Source organism: Colossoma macropomum, unplaced genomic scaffold (assembly GCF_904425465.1).
Source record: "Colossoma macropomum unplaced genomic scaffold, Colossoma_macropomum, whole genome shotgun sequence".
NCBI classification, from domain to species: Eukaryota; Metazoa; Chordata; class Actinopteri; order Characiformes; family Serrasalmidae; genus Colossoma; species Colossoma macropomum.
The window spans coordinates 43,231,706-43,256,218 of record NW_023494795.1 but is presented as its reverse complement, the minus strand read 5'-3'; the positions used below and the strand labels follow the sequence as shown (position 1 = coordinate 43,256,218).

At 39.3% G+C, this 24,513-nt stretch overlaps 2 protein-coding genes across 2 annotated transcripts; both read right to left on the bottom strand.

Annotated features, from left to right (window-relative positions):
* Nucleotides 1-232: 232 nt before the first annotated feature.
* Nucleotides 233-14,787, bottom strand: stx7l (syntaxin 7-like). The gene is made up of 10 exons (XM_036582472.1): nucleotides 14,656-14,787; nucleotides 12,335-12,443; nucleotides 10,423-10,492; nucleotides 10,208-10,298; nucleotides 8,805-8,942; nucleotides 8,454-8,503; nucleotides 8,049-8,145; nucleotides 6,998-7,070; nucleotides 4,595-4,677; nucleotides 233-2,533 (listed from the first exon to the last, which is right to left on the bottom strand). Exons 2-10 carry the CDS (start codon nucleotides 12,405-12,407, stop codon nucleotides 2,438-2,440), a joined length of 771 nt encoding a protein of 256 aa, XP_036438365.1. The 5' UTR covers nucleotides 12,408-12,443; nucleotides 14,656-14,787; the 3' UTR covers nucleotides 233-2,437.
* Nucleotides 14,788-20,836: 6,049 nt separating this feature from the next.
* LOC118816324 (trace amine-associated receptor 13c-like) lies at nucleotides 20,837-21,808 on the bottom strand. The gene has a single exon (XM_036582847.1). It carries the CDS (start codon nucleotides 21,806-21,808, stop codon nucleotides 20,837-20,839), a length of 972 nt encoding a protein of 323 aa, XP_036438740.1.
* Between the last annotated feature and the right edge of the window lie 2,705 nt (nucleotides 21,809-24,513).

The following is a 24,513-nucleotide window of genomic DNA, read 5'->3' as shown; positions in this document are numbered from 1 at the left end:
AACATTAGGTCACATTATACAGTCTTTCAGCCAGATGGGTGAGTGTGATTGTGAAAAAAGTCTGAAAAAAATCCAGGCGTTAGAACAAATCAGAGAGTAAAATTTATGCACATCCAAAATGAACAATGAACAGAAATTGTTGAACAAGGCATTAATATTTTTTTCAGGCCAAAGGTGGACCTGTCAATTGTAACACTGTCCAAAAAAGTATGGAAACTTTTGCAAACAAAAGTAAAAATTGACAGGGAGCGTTTTATTGCTTCTAGATTAGTCTTTGCAACACAAACATTAAAAAGTGTTTCTGATAGCTAGAACTTCATTTCATTTTCAACACTACATATGTTTTGATGGCATATTACACAAAGAGATGAAACATTTAAAATCATATTTATTAAACAAAGCATGGAAAATTATGCTCTGATTCAAATACATTTTTTTCTTAATAAGGCTGCATATTATTATGTGATTACATTTTATAAAATTAAAAAAAAAAAGAATAAACTGCAAAATTAAAACTAGAAACTGACGAGATCTGAAGTGAAGCTAATGAAGAGAGATGAATTAATTCTACCCTAAATCCACAATTTGATGCAAGTTGTTACAGTTAAAACCAGAACCTGCCGGAGAACAAAAAAAGCTAGCAGGAAAGCTGCAGACGTGTCTTTGACATAAAGAAATGCACGCTGAATTTCTTAAAAAAAAACAACAAAGGCACAATAACTTTCCAGAAATGTGTTTGTATCACAGAATAAAATTATCATTACAACTCTCAGATCTGACTCTCTCCCCTAAGCCTGTGTACTGTCTTTTTGGCAAGGCAACACAATGACTAATGTAAAACTGGAATGCTTTTTTAAATGGCACTTCATTTTCTAGATATTCACAAACCTTGGCACTCCGACTCCTTCAGTCTTTCAAAAAGCTAACTGCTTACATTTTCCGGAAGGCCAATGACTGTGACCCAATTAAGAGTGGAAAAGACCAGACTCAGTGCCGATTTCTGGTTTAGAGATGTTCAGACAAGCATCAGATTTGGCCATAAACACAGTTATGATATCTGCTGAAATGCTACATTAAAACTAGTGTTGCATAGTGAATGCATGGACTGTTTACCGCAAGTGAACTGCCAATAATGGTGACCACACTGACAACATGGTAAGGTAACAATAAGTGAAATAAGTTAAAACAGATCAGATGCTTTATATTAATTAAGCCTGCATGCCCTGTATAGTCAAAATGAACTCCCTTCACAAGGCAGTGCTGGACAATGATTAGTATATTAATAATGGAAGCTCCCTATAACATGAAGGTTGGCAGAGGTCAAGACTGAATGACAATTGGACAGATTCAAATAGTAATTAATTTCCAACCTCTGCAGCTTCAGTTTTTTTGACAATTCTGGCAAGACCAAGATATTATCTACTATGGGTTTGAAAATATATCCCCATATTTCTGGGGAGTGTCTGAAAAAGTGCTGTCAAAAACTGGATTGGAGACGATCAGTTTGACACAGAACAGCCAAAAGACTTTTACCACCATTGTACAGCAGAATGAAAATGCACTTGCCAATTGCATAAAAAAGCAAATAGTAACTAATCGATTCCTATTAATTATTAATTTTTAAATTAGTAACGCGAGAAAACAAACACAGATACAGATGCTCTCTGTAGGTTAAGCAGAGCATGGCTACTTTGCAAAGCAAATATACAGCACTTAAGCTGTTCCTTCAACGTACATGAAGTTTCTTTTTCACACAATGGAAGTCTATGAAATTAAAGTCATCATCTAAACAAATGTTAAAGGCTCCCATCATGTTAACCGTGAAACTATCCAAATCAAAGCCAAGCTTTGACTTTTGGCAGGGAAAAATGGTGGAACTCACCACTATCCTACATTCAGACCTGGCTCTCCAAAAGGACAGCAGCGTTAACTTAGTGATTTTGATTACTCATTGAATATAATTAAAAGAAATGATCGATTGTAATGCTAACAAGGCTAATAAAAGAGTCAATCTAAAATCCTCCAATTAGCATGATATAACCTGCACACCGCTAACTGAAGGTTGCTACCTTTCATTCGTTATTAGTGACATTTGCATGAAGGAGAGTCTCATTTTGCTCTTTCATAAGAACAATGTGAGTTTACAGAATGGAGGGCATGAAAATTCTGATTCATCTGCTAAAAAAGTTTTAACTAAACTGCTCCATATGGAGTTTGTTTTAACTGACTGAACCTTAATGTCACTTTGTGGTGATTCAATGGCACATATTGATCATGACGATTCCCAATGACAGTGTAATTTAGTCCAAGATTTGGTCTATGCGCGAAAAACAGGCCCCTTTGGCCAATCTTATACATATATAGTGCTTTTCTCCTCATCCTCCAACTGGAAGGCATGTCAGTAGTCACCTGTGAAGATCCAGGTGAGTGAAGCATCTTATCCTTTGATCGAGCCCCAGATGATCAGGCCCACGATCACAGCCAGCACCACTAGTACGATGATCAGGATGCAGATTTTCTTGCGAGATTTTTGCTGTGGAAATTAGAACTGGTGATTAACACACCTTTCCTAAGGCTCATTTCTAATACTAATCACAGGAGCATGGTACACCCTGGTTCAGTCAAGAGAAAGACTGGTAACTGCAGAAGTCATCTAACATTAACACATGATGGTGGACAAATACCAGTGTTTAAAATACCCTCCCTGCTTTTATGATAGAGTGTTGCCTCCTTTCTTTGCTGTCTTTAAATAGTAATGAGGAGTCTGTAACTACTTGTCAGGTGCAGGAAAAAACCCAATCTAAACACTTAATTTGTGTCTAGAAAAGTGACCCTGTGGTCAGTTTACCAGACAGGAGTCAATCCTAGTCTTGGACTACATTTTTTGGTAACACTTTCACCTTTGTAAGCATCTATAAACACATTCATAACATGTTATAATGCATTCATAAGACATTATAAACATAGCTATAAATATTTATAAAAATGCATTATACGTTATAGCCATGATTATTATACATTATGAATTGTTAACATAATGCATTATAAGTACTGATCATAGCAAATTATAAGAGCTCATAAGTCGTATTTGTCCGCTCTAAGTAAAGTGAAGCGTACTGTACTAAAGCCTCCTCCAGTGTTCAGAGTGAGGCTTCAAGTTGAAGTATTTACTGAAGTATTTACTGAAACACTAAAACATTCACAGTAAAGCTCATTACAGGCTTCAAATGTCAGAGTTTAAACTAGAGCTGCCATCAGTGTTTTACCCAATGTGGGAAAGGTAATGTTCACCACCGTTAGCTTGGTATTTGTCTTTACTTTACGATCTCCAAGCTGGAACTGACTTCTTTGGCACTGACATTATAACATGTTATTAACACTATTTATAATGCATTATATTAACAATTCATAATGTATAATAAACATGGCTATAAAGTGTAATTCAGTGTAATTCTTTTTTTATAAATATTTATAACCACGTTTATAATGCCTATGAATACATTACAACATGTTATAAATGTGTTTATAGATGCTTACAAAAGTGACACTCATAGAAAGTGTTACCCATTTTTTCTTTTAATGCAGAATCACCATTCAGAAAGCTGTGTAGTCCAAGGTTAGGCCTAATCCCTGTTCAGGAGACTGACCCTATATGTGTCTGCTATATATTCTAAGCCTAAAGGCACAGACTTTATCTTATCCTAATTCTACTGTTGACTCCATGCATGTCATACCTTCATTCTAAAGTGGCATTCAGTCTTTTCAAAAAGGACTGAACAGAATGAATGTAATTGTGGGTAGACATTGCTAGTGTAAAAATGATTAATTTAAAAAATACTGGGTGCTGATCTGCCAGAATATACAATTCTACAGTGAACTGGCCTGAGCATTCCCAGCCGGCGTGTCTTCCCATTTGTACCACTACAGAGCCGAGAAGGAAAAGGGTTTCTCTGCTTGTAAATTTCCACCAGGTACATGATGGGAAATAATCTCAAAAATCTAGTTGCAGTCTTGCAAATAGTGACCCTGCAAGATCCCCAGTCTTCACAAAATCATAGTCTGTGACTAAAAACTCTGCATGTTGTCTTTAGAACTGAGAGGGTGTCAGACTTCAGTCTTTTAAAAGTCTTTTCAGAGTCTTCTAGCATATAGTTAGCATATATATAGTTAGTCTGATACACTCGTGCCAGCACCACACAAACTACCATGCCAGGGTCAATGCTGAGATAGGACCCCCACCGACATAATATCTGCACAGCAGCAGCCCTGTAGTCAGAAACTGTAACACAGTGGGGCTATAAGGTAGGTGTTTCTAATCAAGTGGTGAGGTGAGTGCAGGTACAAGGCAGGTGTGTTTCTAATAAAATGGCCAGTGCGTGCAACTACAACTAGGTGTTTCTAATGTGGCCAGTAATTGGAAGCACAAGCTAAGTGTTTCCAATAAGGTAGCCAGAAAGTGGAAGTACAAGGGGGGGTGCTTCTAATGAAGTGGCTAGTGAGTGTGTGATGAATTATGTAAGTAAAATAAAAAATGTACTTCATCTACATTCTTCAATTACTATACAAACTGTTGTAAAAAGCATGTTGGTTTTACCTGATAAGTGGCAGCCCTGGCCAGCTGCTGCGTGGCAGACTGTACATTCACCTCTGCGTTTTCTACATTGGCCTCTATGCTGTCTGTGGAGAGTGATTGGAAAGGGAGAAGAACTTTAATAAACATCTCAGAATGGGGTCTATGAGGTAAGACCTACAACTCTGTTCAGACAGGTTGGCACGTATCTGGCCTTCTCTCTGCCTACAACAACTGCCAGGAAGAAAAACAAGAACGTGACCTTTTCGGTTAGGATTCATAGCATATTAACATACTGACAGAACTGTGTGAGGAAACAATCACACCGATTTAGGCATTGTCATCTGCTCTCTACTCAGGTGTTTTTCATTAGGTTTTGTCTAATGGGTTCATTTTTAAGCCTATAACTCAGTTAACTTACTCTTAGAGTGACTGAGATTCTGATGTTGTATATATATATAGATTTCCTGTGTGCCAGTTTCTCTTCTGCATTCTCAGTGCTGTCACTGTAAATGTAAAGGTATATTCATGGCCCTCGTCTGGATGTTTGGCCAGTAAACCAAATACTACAAAATTATGTACTGCAACATGACAGATGACCTCCAAACGGTTTACTAACTCCAGCAATGCTTACACTCAAACCTGCACGACGAGGCCTGCTGCTTTGACATTCAACGTTTAGTGGATAAACAAACATTTCCACTGTGACTGCATGAGCTAGTCCCAGAGGACTTCATTAAGAGTGCTGGCCCTTTTAACACCTTTGATTGCTCTTCTCTGTCTGCGGGGTTGCATCAGTTCAACTGTTAACACCAACGGCTTCATGTCGTGCTTGTTTTTTGCACCAGTAACTTCCCTGGGCTTCCTGCTTTCATTAGATGAATGCATTTTAATACATCTGGGACTTAAGTGTGAAAGTTTAACTAAAGCAGATCATCAGAGATGTAGGGGGGCGCTGTTATGCCATCGTTATGGTGCCAAAGTGCAGGTGTGTGTAGAAGTTAATAAAATGTAAAAGGGGCCTTTTGCTGAATGACACTGCAAATCCATATAACATACAATAAAAACTACTGAATTTCAATAAACTAACCTAAGGCCGGCCCAAATAACTCTAATACTTAAGTATTTATTTGTTATCTTGGTTTTTAGTATTCCATGGCTTCATCCTTTTCTAAGCCACAAAAAATTTAGCCTAAAAAAGTATCATCATCCAAGGCCTTCTGATAGAAATTTTAATGTTAATACGTCGTCACTGTCCGAAGAAAACACTGTATTTCCATTTTTCTCAATTTTTATTTTTCTACATCAAGGACACACCAGCAGTCCTTTATGTTGTATAAAAATGTAATGATGAATGGACCAATAGAAATGCTCTAAAATCTCTTTATATTAAATTGAAAGGTAAGAGGGTTTTTCCCTTCTCCTGTAAAGTTACAATTTTAGAGATCCTTGTTTTTCTTTGGACAGTGACGATATGGAAGATGTTAAAAATAAATAAACTATAGCTGGTTTAGGTTTAGGCATCCACGTCACTTTGCCTCAGTGTGCAACAAAACAGCAGAACTAAAAGAGCTAAGAAAGAATTGTGTGGCAGAATTTTTTACATTATCGAATGATATCGTAATGATGAATTATCTCTAATACTCAAGTACAGCAATCCTTTTTCCGAGCACCACCATGCGTCCAATCTACACTGGCTCTGACTCGGCTCCATCACGTGAGGTTTTTTCCCTCCCTTTCTTTTCTGAATAAATAGTTTCATAGCAGCTTTAAAACTTAACAGTAAATCAGCTTGTTGTAACAAAACTCTAGAGTGAGTGCATCACTTCTTGGCCTTATGGCTTCGTGTAGAGTTTAAACCTCAATTGCACGGAAGTGAAAAAAGCCCTAAGTCCGTCAAAACGTCTGTCTAGCACAACCAAAAATAGATATGCACCTGTTCATTCAGACGGATGACAAAAAATTGCATAAAATATTATGTTTTTAGGGTGACTTTGAGAACTAGTATTCAAGTGCTTGTTCAGAAATATCAGAGTATATGCTGTTAAGGCCAGATCTAAAATAACCAGATTAGATGCCACTAGGCTTTTGAATCTATGTGCAACAATAAAACAGATCCTAATCACTGGACTTTGATTCCATATCACAGGCTTGTTCTGCTAGATTATGTGTTGTTACCTGTACATGTCAGATTAGGCCCAGAGGCCTTATCATCTATTCTTAGTAGACCCATAATGGTTGAGTGCTGTGTACTTTGGGAATAAGCAGTAAAGCCCTGAGTCTGATATCAGGCCTGATATGCGTGTGTGCATGCTGAGGTAACACAGAAACACTGCAGCTAATGTGTGCATGTGTGCATGCAATAAAGGGAGATACAAGCGGATAACTGAGATGTTAAAAACTGGAAAAGGCTTTAATAGTTCTTACCAATCATGTCTCCCTGTTCATGCACCATAACTGCCAGGTCTTTGAAGATTTCATTGATGTCAGTGATATCCGACTGAAAAACATCACACAATTCCTTAGGCAAAGCAGACACTACAGCATTTTACCCCCAGTTATGGATTCCTAATTGGAGGAAAATATCTTGATTTTTAAGTTAAAAAAAAAAAATGATACTATAGTTGATCTATTATCCGGTAAACAGTTAATAGCCTATCTAGGCTCTCATTCCTTTCACAGGATTTTGTTTATAATTACCTGCAACATTAAGGGACAGATGTATAATTGTGACCCTAATCTTTTCATTTTTTATACAAAGACAGAATGTGTAGATTCTGATCTCAGCTGTTCATCTGTTTCAATTAATGGACCTTTTTGGGTTAGGAAAAAACCCTTAAACCGTAAGCGTCCATATGTGGATCCACACCTTATCTCCTCACTCTCATAACTACAGAACTTACATAATCCATAATTGCATAATAAATACAGATCAATTCATTGTTGCTACTTAACAAAAAGTCTTAAAGGGGAATTCCATCAATTTCTGCTTAATTAAATGGCTAAGATGGAAACATGTGGCTTTAAAAGCTCCCTCACACAAAGTTACTACATGAAATGGTTATGAACACACGGTCTGACATCGTTTTACAATAGTATTGAGAAGGTACTGTCCAAAAATGTTCTTTTGAAAAATCCATTCATGATGGAGGAGTACATGCCAGCCATTCTGAGGTAAAATAAAGCCCAAACACGAAGCATTTTTTTTCAGATTTTCCACTATTTTCCATCATCAACATTCCATATAAACCAAGAAGACTCGTGTAGGTTCACTGGTGGTTTTGGATAGTAAATAAAATGTCTATATTTGTGTTGTAGTCATGGCGACCCCTGGTTCCTATCACCATCTGAAATTCCTCTTTAAGACAATTAAAGACTGAAAAGTAAGCCTCGCTTTCAAGAGTTTAAGTATTAATTTTAAATGGTCTGTGGGGCCTATTTCTCATTCCATCTCATATCACTGGTATAACTGCCTCACCTCCAGCTGTCTAATGGCTGTCTCTCTCTCTTGGATGAGATGCAGATCTTCCTCAGTGATGCCATCGTCAAAACTCTGTTTCTGAGCTTGGCTCTCACTACAGAGAAGGAGATAAAGAGACTGAGCCAGAAAATCAAAAGCCAGAAACAATCCACAATTCTCAAATCAAATGATAGACACCAAGAAAAGAAACTGTAAAGGCATTTTGTTTATATACAAATGTGCACTTTGCATATGTGTTATAGTAAAACTACCAAAGAAAAGAGATTAACGGAAAACGCTGCATATCTTTTTGAGTTCTTTGAATGTGTTACATCTCTAGATACTCTGGAATTCTGTGATGTGTCAAAAAAGTAAATGTTTTGGTGACAGAAGGTTCTTTGCTGTACTGCTTGTGCCAATGACCTCTCAAAAGATGAAGCCCTTCCTCCAAATGCATCATCAGCAAAGCCACCCTGTGGACAAGAGGAGTGTTGCATGTTAAGGCAAGTCACATGACCATAACACCCAAGGAAAATGGGTCACTCCACCTAAGTAAGCTGTAATGTGGCGTGTTGACTGGTTAAAGCAATTTAGTGTCATAATCAAATATAATTAAGTTGTAATCTCCCCTATTAAACATAAGCCTTTCCTGCTGGAGCAATATTTCAAACTTAACACATTATTATTATTACTTTAACCATGAAACTTTACACTTCTCAGTTCTCACTTCTCAGATTCTAATACTGAACACTGATCACCCCAAACTCTCCTTACCGAAACTCTTGAGTTGGCACGAACTCTGGCCACAAACTCTTTCTGCTTCTCCGCCGCCTGTCTTTGAACTTTCTGGAAAATTGCCAGCGCATTGGAGAAGTCGCTGACAAGCCGTTCTCGCTGTATCTTTCTTTGGCGCTGCAGGTGAAAAGGGTTACAGATAAAATAACTTTTTTTTTTTTAAATGTTAGCCAAATGTTAGCTCATCTAAGGGCTACTATCAATCACGACAAACTTCTCAGGCCTGCCTTTCAGTCTGCATTATCAAACTAATGTGATGGCTACATCTTAGAGCCATACTCTCACTGTCTAACAGTCGTATGCAAAAGATTTAGCACCCCAGTCAAATGATGTTTTGTTGTTTTTCTCACTTGGGGGAGAGAAAAAAAAAAAAAAAATTAACAAAACATCTTTTGACTGAGGTGCTAAAACTTTCTAATACACAGTTACTGTTTATTTCCTGAATCTAACATATTGAAACATAAAGTGTGGCCAACATAAAAGTTTTGGCACAGAATAAACAGAAATTGTGCATTAAAATTAGCAGAAAAATATTGCTATACATTATTTTGTATATATTTAGGTGTGTCCTCAGTAGAGGGTGCATTAACTTATTTTCACTTTAAAAAAAAAAATCAATAACACGTTGTAACTCGGTGGTTTTCAAACGTTTGCATGTGAAACATGCCCTTTTCACGTCCTTACACTTAACTGTAAAGATGTGTTTTTATATATTAGGGCCAGTGTCCCAGACCCAGATTAGGCCCAAGCCTAGACTAAAATGAATTTCCAGTCGGTGATTCAACATTTGTGCTATAATGTAGTCCTAGACTAGCCCTTTCTCTCAGTCTGTGTCCGGGATCAGTCAAGTACCAGACGCATATTATTGATAGACCAACTAAACTCTTAGTGAAAGAAACTGGACCAAACAATAACATTTACAAGAGCTGTGTAAAAGACTGGTCCATTTACAGTCCAGTTTACATGCATGCCAGCATAGTCTGACTTTTCAGTGGTAAACAACCTTATTATGATGCAGTTCACTTTTTCACACTGAAAAACGTTCCCTTTTTTCTTTATATTCAAATTTCTAATGACTTCTGTATCTGACAGAATGTTCTTCCTCCCCTCAAAAGGGTAGGCATTTAACCTTTTATCGCTCATGTTCGGTGTCATAAATCACAGACAGTGGAGTGATCTTAATGTTTACATCCAAATCTATCTCAAACGTCCAGCCAAAGTTGGTCTAGACCGCATCGATTATTATAATTAAGCTAAAACCTAAAAAAGATCTTAGTCGGACTATAACAATCGAACTGCGCTGTTTACATGATCAAGTCTTACAGTGACAGTCTGGTGGGCATGTAAACTGTTTAAAGTTGAACTTGAACGGAGCACGCTACCTGATCAGCTGTCACAGGTAAAGAGGTGAACTCCTTCATGCACTTATCCGTTTCTTTAGCCAGGTGGTTGACATGCTGCTGTTTCTGCTGCCTGTGTGCGCACGTGACAACAGACAAACACTGTATTAGTTTACAGATGTAAACATTGACATGTTTTATTGAATAATGAGAGACTGTGGGCACAGTGCATATTTTCAGGCCCTGGCTTTACTCACAGTCTCTGTCGGAGCTCTGTTGTGTCCTTGTCTGTTCCGAGTTGGGTCACTATTCTCTGGATTTCAGATGCTGGTGGAAATAAAGGGAAAATATTATGACAAGCAACACAAACACAAAAATCACTACTGGACATCTTCATTCAGTCCAAGTCACCCTATTTACATCGCAATAGTTTTTGCTCATTATGTTATATATAGGGTGGGAATGTGTTAATTAAGCCCTGCTTACATTTGGCATTAAAATGCATCCTGTATCTGGATGTTGCATTTATGAGACAAGTGTAACTGTGATTCTGATTGTAATCAGATCTAGCTGTCCTGATCCTAAAGGAAGTTGAGCGTGCATTGTAATTTGTGTGTGCACACGCAATGCGACCAGCTTGGCTACAACCTTGTTCAATACCATTGCTGTTTTTCTTATAATTTAAACAAATTATTTTTAGCTGTCTGCACATGTATTCAAACACAATAGCAATCTGCCCACTATGAAGGATGGGACACGGTTCTCCAAACACTCCTGACTGTGATATGTATTTTTCTTTTGATTGTTTTGTGGTTGCCAAAGTTTAAGAACCAGCGCCAACTATGAATGACTGATGATCACCTTTCATCAGCTCACTGTCACCACTCATCTGTGATTCCTCATTCCTCACACACACCACAAAGCCTACAGCTGACAGTCAACACGCACATCGCCGTTGTCAGAAGAAAACCTCGTATCTCCATTTTTTGACGTTTTTCAGTTTGTGACATAATTTGAAAATACCTGTTACCCTTTACATTGTATGTGAATTCCATGATGAATGGACTAAAAGAAATGACCCAAAATGACTTGGAAAAAACTCTGGTTCCACTGACTTACATTAAAAGTAAAGTAGGTTTTTTCCTTTTCCTGAAAATTTGCCAATTTGGAGATAAAAGGTTTTCTTTCGACAACAGCAACACACTTAATGTGCCTGCACAAAAGGAACAAATCCCTATAGTAACAGTTGACAATAGCCTAAAACTCCAAAACTGCAGTGTACAAAGTAAAGAACATACTTTCTGAATGTCTTATTAACTAAACCCAAACTGTGACAGGGAAAGCACTGGTGTTAGCAGCACTGGGAGCTAAAAAGGCTATTTAAAAGTGAATGTTTGCAGATTACACAGTGAAATAAATGCATGGTCATATGTTTGTAATTATATGACAAAAAGTTAAAAACTCATTAACATCACTGAGTATGTTATGCTTTGTTAGTGCGCTATCAGAGCACCATATGTGTACATTCACAACAATAAACATGGTCTCCTTAATAACATGAAAATCACATATTATTCATTTTAATATTTGAATAGCAAAAACAGTTCAATTCTACTCCTCGTCCTAAAACTTTGCTATTTTTGCAAACGACCACCAGCGCTGATTCAACATGCCCAATCAGCCGAAAAAGTGCTGATGAGGGCTGACTAGATCCAACAGTGCACAGCCTGCCTACTCTGTTCTGGCACCACACCTGTCTTGTTTGAAAATTTAAATATTGCCCAAAATGAAATCCATGCAATATCTGGAAGGAGAAGCTACTTTTAAAAAGGCCAAGTGTAAATGTGACCTGATCAGTTGATTATCCGATCACCAAAACTGGTTATTAATGCTGAGTGTGAAAAGGCCCTTAGTCAGTCAGCAGCTACAAGAAAATATCTGACCATTTGCCCATTTTTGACACTTTCAGAACTCAGAAAGTCAAACTTTTGCTCTACTTTCCCAAAGCTGCTGATAATATACCCTCTGTGATGTGTATATGATGAACAAAAGAGATGCAAAATGGTCATATAAATAAGGTGAATTGCGTATTGTTTACTATTAAAAACTAGAAGCTTAATTAACTAACTAAAAGTCGAATTCAATGTCAGTGATAAACATCCGACTCACTGTGCTGCGTTATATTCTGGATGTTCGAGCCGATCGTCTGAGCTAGCAGATTTGGGTCTCTGGATCCCGACATGGTGATAAACAAACTGGCCTTTCAGCTCCTCCACCACTACAAACAGAAAATGGTACAGATGTTACAGCAAGAAAGAAAAGCCAAATTCACTGCACCATCCAATGTTGTTGAGTTTGGCTCAGAAGCACATATGGAGCAGAGAAATTTCAGATATGGCACTTTAGATTAGTTTCACTTTCATGAAAGCATTTTTGTGGAAAAAAAATAATTACTTCTCCTTTATTGGTGGCATTCTTAGAACACACAGCCACTGCACACTAGCTGGTCTCACATTCTTAAGTGCTGCAAATGGGTTTTTTTGAGCAATTCCTTAGAAGAACATTTTGAAAGGTTTAAAGAACCTCCACATAATGTAAAGGCTCTTTATGAACTTGAGGGTTCTTACAAAAAATCATGACATGATGTGAAGGTTCTTCACACTCCTACCTCTATTTACAATAATGGTTCTCTAAAAAAAAATCAACTGAATGGTTCTTTAGAGAACCAAAAGTGGTTCTTCTATGGCTTTATGCAAATAACCCTTTTTGGCACCTTTATTTTTAAGACTGTACTCACACAAATACACTTCCTAAACTTTGGCAGTGGGTAGTAACTAGTTACATTCACTCAACTTCAGCTACTCAGATCTCAATTTTGAACGATTTGTACTTGAATTTGAATTTTTATCACATTCTTTTTCTAAACATAGCTGAATTAGTGTCAAGTCCCCAGCCTCTTTCTACTCAAGTATAATTGTGGCAGGTGTTCAGGTCAGTTCCTATGCTGATAGATGCAGGATGTACTGAGAAGCTCCACCACAGTTCTGCAGTTCTCAGAGGACTCAGGCACTCCACAGGAGTTTCTGGACATGATACATTTTCAGTCATCCTTTTTTTTATGTCTGCATGAGTCATCACTCCAACGCAGTAACAGTACACCGACCAGCCACTTCACCACTTCGTTAAAACCACCTCCTTGTATCTACACTCATTGTCCATTTTATCAGCTCCACTGACCGTATAGAAGCACTTTGTACTTCATCTGTTTTTCTGCATACTTTGTTCATAACCTTCTTCAGTGGTCAGGACCCCCACAGGACCACCACAGAGCAGGTATTATTTGAGTGGTGGATCATCGGCACTGCAGTTACACCGACGTGGTGGTGGCGTGTTAGTGTGTTGCACTGGTGTGAGTGGATCAGACACAACAGTGCTGTTGGGAGTTTTTAAAGACCTCAGTGTCACTGCTGAACTGAGCACAGTCCACCAACCAGCGTCCTTTGACCACTGATGAAGGACTAGAGCAGTGTTTCTCAACCCTGGTCCTGGAGGCCCACTGCCCACTGCCCACTGGTGTGTTGGTGGCAGAGAAAACACTAAAAAAAAACAGCAGGACAGTGGCCCACAGGATCAGGGTTGAGAAAACACTGGACTAGAGGATGACCAACACAAACTGTGCAGCAGCAGATGAGCTATCGTCTCTGACTTTACATCTACAAGGTGGACTGACAAGGTAGGAGTGTCTAATAGAGTGGACAGTGAGTGGACACAGTGTTTAAAAACTCCAGCAGCACTGCTGTGTCTGATCCGCTCGCACCAGCGCAACACACCCTAACACACCACCACCACGTCCACTGTGGGGGTCCTGACTATTAAAGAACAAGGTAACAAAGTATGCAGAGAAACAGATGGACCACTGTCTGTAATCGTAGCACTACAAAGTGCTCCTACATGGTCAGTCGCGCTGATTAAATGGACAGTGAGTGCAGAAACTAAGCGGTCGGTCGGTGCATTTCTACTGGATGACAGCTTTAGGCCCTTATTCCTCCGTCTAAAGGACATCAAGAGCTTGACGTGTTGGAGCTTCATCGTTCACCAAATGCACCTGCTGAGCTTAAAGGAAAACGAAAATATGCGGAAACAAACACACCCTGAACTGTTAGTCCACCAAATGGACTACAGTGTGGACTGTATGTGGGTCAACACACAGCTTTCAGTCCTTATAGGTAAGAGGCCACCTTCGCTGAAGCCAAACAAAGCACGAATCACACTCATTTATGCATTAAGCCACATTTTAGCGACATGAAACAGCCGAGCGAAGTGTCCACGCAGCCTTACGGCGCAACGCTGGCGCCAGTGTTTTCATACAGTAATTCTGACGTGTTCCGGCTTCGGACAGTCATAATTTGCGAATTAAAGCTGCTCCAGCCCAAACATGCACCGTCTTAGGCCTTAATGACTGGAATAAAGTGTGTCTTTTCAGGCTTTACCTCGACTTTGTAGCAGCGAAAGTGCCCACAGCAGATTTCCTCACGGCTGAAGCGGAGCCTGTCATGTGATGCCTCGGTGCGGTTGGGATTGGTTGACGTTCAGTGACTTTCCGCCTCAAGGAGAACACGCAGGGTTTCTTTTCCCACCTGTATTCCGGCAAGCCCCGCCCCCCTGCGCTAGGATTGGCTAGGACCACCAAACGCAAACAACTGAAAGGGAACAGAGAAAAAATGCTGAATCTTCTCCTCAAAGGGACTGAAGCGTGTTTGCAGTGAAAGAGTGACTAACTGCAGTTACTATACAATGGAAGACTCTGAAAAGACTGCAGTCTGACACTCTCTTACACCAAACGACTACGGAGCCCCCATGGTGACATCCTGTATAAATAAAAATAATGTGTGGCCATGCCTTATTAACGCGTGGGAACGAGATCCTAATGCATGGCCACGACTTAGTAAGACGTGGGAATGAGATGATTAAGTCGCGGCCACGACTTAGTAAGGCGTGGGAACGAGATCACGGCTTACTAAGTCGTGGCCACGCATTAGGATCTCATTCCCACGCTTTACTAAGTCATGGCCACGTATTATTTGTATTTATACAGGATGTCACCAGCGGGGCTCCGTACGCAGACAGATATCCATGTCGGAATGAAATCACGAGAGTCTTAGAGTCGCGTCGCGCTCGCGTCATCTCGATCGTTTGGTGTAAGGTGGTCAGGACGGCCGTCTTAAGTCAGTCTTTTTCTCGTCTTGACGCCGCGACAAAATCAACCGTCTTTAATATTATCGTGAGTTTTAAGTCTTGGCTCATGCAAATAGTGACGTGCCAGGGGCGCGCGTGAGTGCTTGCAGGCGCGATAGAGAGAGAGAGAGAGAGAGAGAGAGAGAGAGAGAGAGAGAGAGAATGCAGGCATGACTGCCTGAAATCTCTGTAAAAACGGCAATTCAATACAATAATCATATTAACTTAAAATGTAAACTGACTGTTTTAATATTTCAGGTTCACTGAGCCTGTAACACGTGAGGAAATGTGTTACGGACTTTAAGAACGCCATTACTGAAGAATCATCAATTGTTTTCTATTTTTTTTTTTACAGTGGTTTCTTATTTTGTTCGCTGCATGTTGTGTTGATGTGTAAATCTTCATATCAAATTAAAAAAGTACAGGTTAATTAAAATACTGGGTGACGATCTGCCAGAGTATATGATAAGATAAGATAAGATAATCCTTTATTAATCCCACAACGGGGAAATTTGCGGTGTTACAGCAGCACAGAAGACAGAGCAGCAGGAAATATACAAACAATACATAAAATAGAATAAACAATAAAAAATAAAGATATATGTATATGTACAAAAATTACAAGAAAAATATACAAAGTATTAAATTTAAATTTAGAAATGTAGAAATGTATGTATTGTAGTGAGTGTTGGACAGTGAATAAAATAGCAAATAAATAAACAGTAAATAAATGGAGAAATATTGCACTTGACATAATTGCACATAATGGTGGTAAACATATTGACAGTGATCCGCAGTGAATATACTACGCATGGTGGGTTGAGATATTGCACACAGTAAAGTGCTGTGGCAGTGATGTTGAGAGTTCTTGCACATGGAAAGAAATTGTAAACTAAATATACGGCTCTATAGTGAACTAATCTGAGCCCCAGATCTTCACACACCCAGCCAGCGTGTCTTCCCATCTGTACGCCTACAGAGTGCAAGGAAAAGGGTTTATCTGCTTCTAAATTTCCACCAGGTGCATGATGGGGAATAATCTCAAAAATCTAGTTGCAGTCTTGTAAATAGTGACACTGCAAGATTCCTAGTCTTTACAAAATCATATTCTGTGACTAAAAAACGTGACACTGTCTTTAGATGTGAGAGGGTGTCAGACTTTAGTCTTTCAAAAGTCTTTTCAAAGTCTTCTAGTGTGTGGTTAGCATTAAGGCAATGTCACTGAGTTTCTGTAACAGACTATGGTTTTACAAGACTGGGGACTTTGCAGGGTCACTATTTGCAAGACTACAACTAGATTTTTGAGATTTTTCCCCATCTGGTGGAAATGAACAAGCAGAGAAATCCTTTTCCTTCTCCACTCTGTAGTGGTGCAGATGGGAAGATGCGTTGGCAGGGCATGTAAAGATCTGGGGCTCAGCCCAGTTCACTGAGGAATTGTATATTCTGGCAGATCATCCTGTAAATGTAAAATGTGCAGTTAGTTTTGTATTTAACGTAAAGATTTACACATCAGAATCCCTTCAGTGTGCCAAGTTACGCATACAAAGGAATTAGTCTTGGTGAGTGCACCCATGTAACACACTTAACAGACCAGACCGGCACACAGACTGTTAACCAGTATTTAACTAAGAGACAAATAAAATAAAATACAATAAACACAATGATAAAAGGCCAAGGTGAAAGGGGCTAAAGGGATGTGTGAATATCTGTACATATGCAGACATGAATATCTCCATATATATATATATATATATATATATATATATATATATATATATATGTATATAGGTTTGAGTAGATATGCAATAAACAGTACATATATACAGTGATATTTAAATATTTGTAAAAAGTTGCGCAAATAAGCATTATCCTACAGAGGGAGTGATACTGTCATACAGTAAGAGAGGTTTATTGGCTTAATTTAAGTTTACAGTGTGAGGTGTCCGCTGTGAGAAAAGCTGTCAGCATGTGTGGATGTGCTGGTTTTGATGGTCCTGAATCTTCTACCAGAGGAGGGACGTGTCTGGAAGAGGTGATGTCCAGGATGAGAGGGGTCAGCTGTAATTTTGCCAGTGTTCTTCATCACCCCCTGGTGTTGTAGATGTCCTTAAGTGTTGGCAGACCACGTCCAATGATCCTCTCTGCTGTCCTAATTAAGCGCTGGGGTTTGGCTCGTTCTTGTGAGGTGGAGGAACCGAACCAGATGGTTTTGGATGATGTGAGGATGGACTCGATGGTTGCTGTGAAGAACTGGATCATCAGATTCAGGTTGATCCAGGTCTACACAGCAATCATATTGTGGATATCGTCAATGCTTAAAGAGCACAAAGTATAAAGTACACAGTACAAAGTGAGCATAATTAGGCCTGTTTAACTGAATTTAGTGCAAAGCACTTTGCGCAGATGTAGATGTATTATTATTATTATGAATATTGTGAATCATGGAAATGTCTTTGAGTGCCATGATATTTTTGCCATATTGCCCACCCCTAGCTCAACTAGAAGCAGAAGTGGGGGCTGAGTTCTTCTAAGGTTCCTCTGCACGTCTGAGCCCAGGGGTACCCAGTCCTAGTAGGAGATCTACCACCCTGAAGAATCCAGATCCAACACACCTAGGTCTAATATTCAGATACCCCTAAAAGCCTTCATTACCTGGATAAGGTGGGTTTGGTTAGGTCTGGAGCAGAACTCTGCAGGGTGGTCAATCTCCAAGACCAGGGTTGACCACCCTCGATGTATCAGCACTGGAACTGAATTTGTTAGGCTCTGGGTGATTCCACAATTGGGGAGCCATCTGCGTCCTGTCGATATTACATTTACAGACGTGTACATTAAGTGAAGGTAAAGGACATTTTAAAGTTTCCTTTGTTACAAACTATCTGCATGTTTCAGAACTTCACATATTAACAAAATCTAACTACAGCACTTAGCAAACAGCCCCAGCCTACTACAGCTACACTTTACCTTGAAATAAACCATGAAAATATCTCAGAAATCATATTATTTTTTGCATTAATGTGCAAATCCATGAAATTTTTACCGCTTCAAATATTTATCATGCATTATTGAAGGAAATATATAGGTTAAGAATGTTTTACCTTATTTACCCTTTTGAAATATCTGGAATATTCCATAAGTCAACATGTTCAATATGAATTTGCTTCATCTGAATTTCTGAAAGATAATAAGAAAATAATTAATTTTTATAATATTTGCTTTATTTTTAATGATATCGTGATATGTACTAATGGGGTCATTTTGAAAGCTCAACCCTGTTACCCAAATCATAGATTTAAAGCAAAGTATGGATGAAAATTAAAGCATGGGAATGCTATTAATGTCCTAATGCCATTACCATCGATGCTAGTTAACCACATTCAGTGTGTTTTCTAGTTGTGTGCTAAAAGCTCCACACTGTAAGGTCAATTAAGCCCCTGTCAGCAAATAAACTGTAAAAAATGAGATATCGGGCCTCATTCAACAACATCTTCCTAAGTTTGTTCTTAAGTGTGTTCTTGAGAAAGGTCCTAAGAAAAAGTCTACGTCTGGTCCATGATGTGTTCTTAAAGCACAGAACTGTTCTCATCTTTGTGCTCTTGAGTGTGTGTAGATTCTGTTCTTACCTAAGAACAAAACACAGATAAGAAAACACTGGTGAGTCAGAGTCATCAAAACTGCGCAAGTAGGTTTTAAGAAGAAAGTTCTTCTTCAGAACGGTTGGTGAATGAGGTCCAAGAGATGGTTAATACATTTTTTTTGAATGGTCAAATGTTGAACATTTTTGAAAAAAAATGATCAAAAACATCTTTAAATCTTTATTTATCCCATAGGGCAGTTTAAATGACTGGCCTAAAACACACACACAAGCATAAGTCATTCAGTCCTTCAGTAATCCTTCATAATCCATCAGTGAATGAGTGGCAAGGAAATAACCACCCTGTTTGGGACAGTGCTTCTCAACCCTGGTCCTGAAGACCCACTGTCCTGCACATTTTAGTGCTTTTCTTGCTTTAACACACCCACTTTAACTAAAAAGGCTGCTAATGAGCTGATTAGTTGGATCGGGTGTGTGGTGTTAACATCTGTTTTTAATTTACTTATTTTTAAGCTGCATTTTTGTTGACATTAAGGTATAAATGTGTATTTATTATAATTGAACAAGCTATGATGTTTGCATGAAGTCAATTTTTTTTTTGCCAAGTCGGCAATAAAGTGCTGTCACCCAGACAAATAACATTTTCTAGTGAAAAAGTCTAGAATCCAGTTATACAGATTGAGGTTAGTGAAAAAGCTTTGGAAAGATAATGTCCAAGGAAAGGAAGTCTTAAAGCAATTGTTTGGCCAACATTTATACAATTTTCTTCTTTTCCCAAATGTATAAATCGATCAGGACTTGTTTGGCGTTCAAAGTATGATTTACTGCTTTTTAACTAGATCTTTGAGGCTAATGTTGCTAACAAGTAATGCAAGCTTGTAGCCATTAATTAGCATCGTTTGGCTGCAGCTACTGTTATAAGGTAAATATGATGTACTATTGTATTTTTATTGGATTTTTTATGGACAACTGTACATTATGCATTGTCAGAAACCACGTAATGAAGTCTGTTGAAAATTATTTTTAAAGTAAATACATGTAAAATGTAAGGAGGGGAACAAGTTGGCTGAAGTAACTGTGATTGCTTGTTTTTCTTTGCTGTGATGGAACTGGCTTTTTCGTCCTTTAGGGCCACAGTAAGAACACAATAAGAACATACAGTTCATTAGACAGAGTCATTACCGCATATAGAACAATGAAAATCAATAAGACTCAGACTGTAATTGATGCACATTCTCTCATGGAGACCACACACAAAGCTTTTGGGGTCATTTTAGCCACATATGTGGAAGCTATATATCAGCTATATATCAGTGTCCTGCAATAAGCCCCCCATTATATGGGGTCACTGTGTAAACAATTGTATTCAGAAAGTGATTGAAATGATTTTTTTTTTTCTGTGATGTACGCAAGTGACAGTAAGCTTAACACACTCTAACCAGTTTGCCACAGCCAGAAAAGGAATGCTAAAGTTGTATACTGGAACAGGAATTGCTAAGAACTTACTGTTTCAGAAAAAAAGACATTTAATTCATTATGCAATTACATAAAATATTACTGCTGCTTTCTCTCATTATTTACTGATCTCAAAACCGTGACTTAGTATTAGCTTATTTATACAGCGCTTACTTGGGTGTACAATCTCTAACAGAAGTGTAGACGTAAGTGGAGGCCCTTGGAAAATGTGGAATCAAGGAGGATCCTAACATAAATCAATAAAGGAAACATCACTACTTCATTTCAGTCTGGGTGCATTTAGTGGGCCTGTATTATCACAGACAATTTTCTTGATCTGTGATCTACAGCATGTTCAGTTACATGCACTGAGATATACGCCATCATGCCAGCTTGTGCAGTGTGAAAAAGAGCTTCAGGGATTTTTTAAACCAAGGGTATGATATTGCATAAATGAAGGGATTCATGCAGGAATGACTGTAGAAAAGGCATAACATGGAGGTGATGCTCAGAGTGGGGTCTGGAAGATTTTCTAAATTGATAAGAGTCGTGTATCCAGGGATCCAGCACACCACATACACCAAAACCACAATCCCTAATGTTTTGCTCGCTTTCAGCTGTGAATTCCTAAACGATTTCCTTTTTTCAGACACCGTTTTCTGCATTGTGGAAATGGCTCTTGCATGTCGCAGAGCCACTCTAAGAATTAAAAGATACAGACTTATTATTACTGCACATGGCAGAGTGAAGCTGAAAACAATATCAATAAGACCCCATGTATCATTGCCTGGCACTGCACACTGAAGGACACAAACCAGCTTTCTTTCCCCCTTTGAGTTACCAATATAAAGAGCCACGTTATACAAGATGGAAGCAATCCATCCACAGCTTATACATATCTGCATAGTCTTCTTAGTCACTTTTGCCGTGTACAGGAAAGGATTCCACAGGGCAAAATAGTGATCTATGGCTGCGAAGACAATGTTGCACAGAGACACAGAGCCGACGATGGAGCTGATGAAGTGAAACATGGGGCAGAGGCTTTTCATTTGCTGTAAACACATATCAAGAGTCATAAGACTCTGCATCGGCATCACAAACGCTCCAACCAGAAAATCAGACACAGCCAGAGAGAAGATGATGAAGTTAGTTGGTGTGTGGAGCTGCTTGAAAGCTGCAATAGAAGCAATCACCACCATGTTACCACACACTGTGAGCACAGACATCACCGATATAAACAGGAACAGAATCAAATTGCTGTAATTCAAGCGAAAGTCCGCAGAGCAGCTTGCGTTGTACAGTGCAACGCAACGATAATCCAGATGAGCAAAGCTTGTTTCAAAAAGCTCTTCCATTAAGATCAATCTCACTGTTCCATTCCATTCCAGAGGCTTCAACACAAATCGAACTTGCAATGGACTGGAGTTTGCCTTTTCCCTCATTTATAGCCAACAAAGGGGGGGAGTACAGAGATGATGTAACACCTTGATGTTGTTACATAGGAGAGTTGTTGCTTTTAGCAACCATCAGTGAAAAGAGACCACCAGCAGAGGTCAATGTGAACTTACTGCTTTGCTGTATTTTTCATGCTTCACTTTATGGTTTTTAAAATAGTGCTTTTCATGGTTTGTCTGTAACATGTTCCCTGTTTCAATGAACCCTTTGACAAAGAACCGCTAAGTGTCAGTGGGGTAAAACTCACTTAAGCTACGTATAACTACTGCAGAGACAATATAAATACGTCATTGTAGTGTACTGTAGCACTCAAACAATAAGCTACATACATTAAATGCTGTGTGTCGGGGGTATCGGTCAACAATAGCCCTGTTTACTGCTGCATCTGGCTCACATCAAGCAGTCACTGTGTCTTTGTCCAGCATGCCAGCGATTTCTGTCCTTTTAATATTTTAGAAAGACAGCAGACCTGTCGTCTGTAGTGTGAATGTGATAGATTTTGTTTATATTAGCGCAGCTAAAAAATCATAGACACATTTAAAGTTTCTCCTGGTTCCTGGTGGTGTCCAAAACCTGACGGGTTGATATCGTAGTGTAAGGGTCTTGATGGTTTAACAGGTGTTCCAGCTGCATTTGATGGTTTCTGAATGGGATCTAAAGGTGTTCTACAGGAAACTAGTGGTCTCTAAATATAAGCATTAAGCCAATTCCCATTATAAAGCAAAATCATCAGGTGTGGTGCTTTTTTCCAGCAGGGTAGCTAGCTGTGCCTGCTACAAGCCACAGCTAACCATAGCTACATTCCCAAACAAGGCAGCTATCATTAGCTGCTGGCACCAGCTGGCTAACATGAGCCATTTCAGTGACACATGAACAGCAAGCCAGCGAACAATAAAAAAGAATAGCTTGTGATGCTGGTTAGACCTCATTTAAGCTCTCGTGTAGCTAATTTAATTTAGCAGTTTGAGGAGCACTGGCCTTAATATGAGTAGCAAACATTAGCTGGCTAGCTATGTTAGCAATCTGCCAAACACCATCATTCTTTTAATTTTATTTCAATTTTTAAAGCGGTACTCTGGATAACATCCACTTTTCACTCCTGACTAGAAAACATGGCCCCCAGCCTGTATTTGCACTGTGGTTATGCTATGACAGTTTAATTTCCCTTTTCTGATAGTTTGTGGTGTGGGAGAGCTGTGTGCGTCTCTGACAGTGTGCTAGCTAACGTTAACCGTTCATACTAAGTTGCTGTAAGAGAAATTAGATTGCTGACAGTTTAGTGCCTGTAGCATTAGTTACAACTTTTGCTTTTTTGAATAAATCAATACAAAAATCACTGGTAAATATGATACAGAAAGCTGCTTTATGTCACCCAGTTTGGGACTATAGCTAACATTACTGTTAGCAATGACTTCTAGCTGGCTAAATATAAATATATAGAGAGTTCACAACCCAACTCGGCCGCAGAAAGAGTGATCTGCACTCTGAGCAATCTAAGAAGCCCCGTTTGGAAATACTTCAGAGCAGAAGCCGCACTTAAAAATCAGTAGACGGCAAACTGTGGAACCTCAACAAAAAATTTTATGGAAGCTATGTAAGCTACAGTTAGTCTACCATTTGTCAGGACCAAGAGCTATCCCCTTCAACCCCAGGCCATGGACATAATATTAAAATCTTTAATGCTGACTAAACACTTACACTAATATGTAATGTGACAGAAGAATTCAGACGATCGCGGGTAAAAAGGCAAAAAGAGGCTTTATTGATTGAATCGAAATCCAGAGTCGTAGTCAGTACACGGGCATAGGTCAGATCCAAAAAAGACAGCCAGCACAAAAAGACAAACATTAACAATTAACAGTCCAAGGGATCAGGCAAGAAGGCAATGTAAAAAAAAAACAGGCAATAAATGGAAATCACAACAATCACCGCTCAGTAGCTCTTTCAAAGATGCCTTATACTAACTCCAACTAGCACAGAGGGGTGAAACACGTTAGTATTCAGAAGATCGAACGCTGATTGGAGCATGCAGACGGGTGAGGAGTCACATAATCCCCTACAGGGTTCTGGGAGATGGAGTCGAAGTAGGTCTCTGAGTCGGAGGGATGCGTGACAGTAACCACCCCAAAGAGTTCGGGGTGGCCTTGGAGGGAGGCTGGCCAGGACGACCACAATGCCCACCACCGGAGATCCGAACAGGGGCAGGCTCAGAGCCACCGCGGTGCTGGACAAATAGGATCTGTCTATGACGACCCTGCAGACCATCAGGAGGGAACTGGGGAGCACCTTCCGTGGACCACCCCTAGGTTGAGGAGCAGGTTTTTCAGGGTGTTGGCTATGGAAGTCTGCGATCAGACCAGGATCCAGGACGTCACGCGCAGAAACCCAACACTGCTCCTCGGGGCCGTATCCCTCCTAGTCCACCAGATATTGGAGCTCCTGTCCCGCTCATTTTTAGTGTTTTCTCTGTGAGTAGTGGGTGTGTTAAAGCAGGAAAAGCACACAAATGTGCAGGGTAGTGGGCCACCAGTACCAGGGTTGAGAAACACTGCTCTAGTCCTTCATCAGTGGTCACAAAACTCTGTTGGCTGGATATTTTTGGTTG

Excerpts from the sequence above, each read along its gene's own strand:
- LOC118816324 (XM_036582847.1), bottom strand. The coding sequence starts at position 21,808 with ATGGAAGAGCTTTTTGAAACAAGCTTTGCTCATCTGGATTATCGTTGC.
- stx7l (XM_036582472.1), bottom strand. The coding sequence starts at position 12,407 with ATGTCGGGATCCAGAGACCCAAATCTGCTAGCTCAGACGATCGGCTCG. Across the intron at positions 7,071-8,048 it reads CAGCCATTAGACAGCTGGAG|TCGGATATCACTGACATCAA; the intron begins GTGAGGCAGTTA and ends GATGTTTTTCAG. Across the intron at positions 2,534-4,594 it reads CCAGGGCTGCCACTTATCAG|CAAAAATCTCGCAAGAAAAT; the intron begins GTAAAACCAACA and ends TAATTTCCACAG.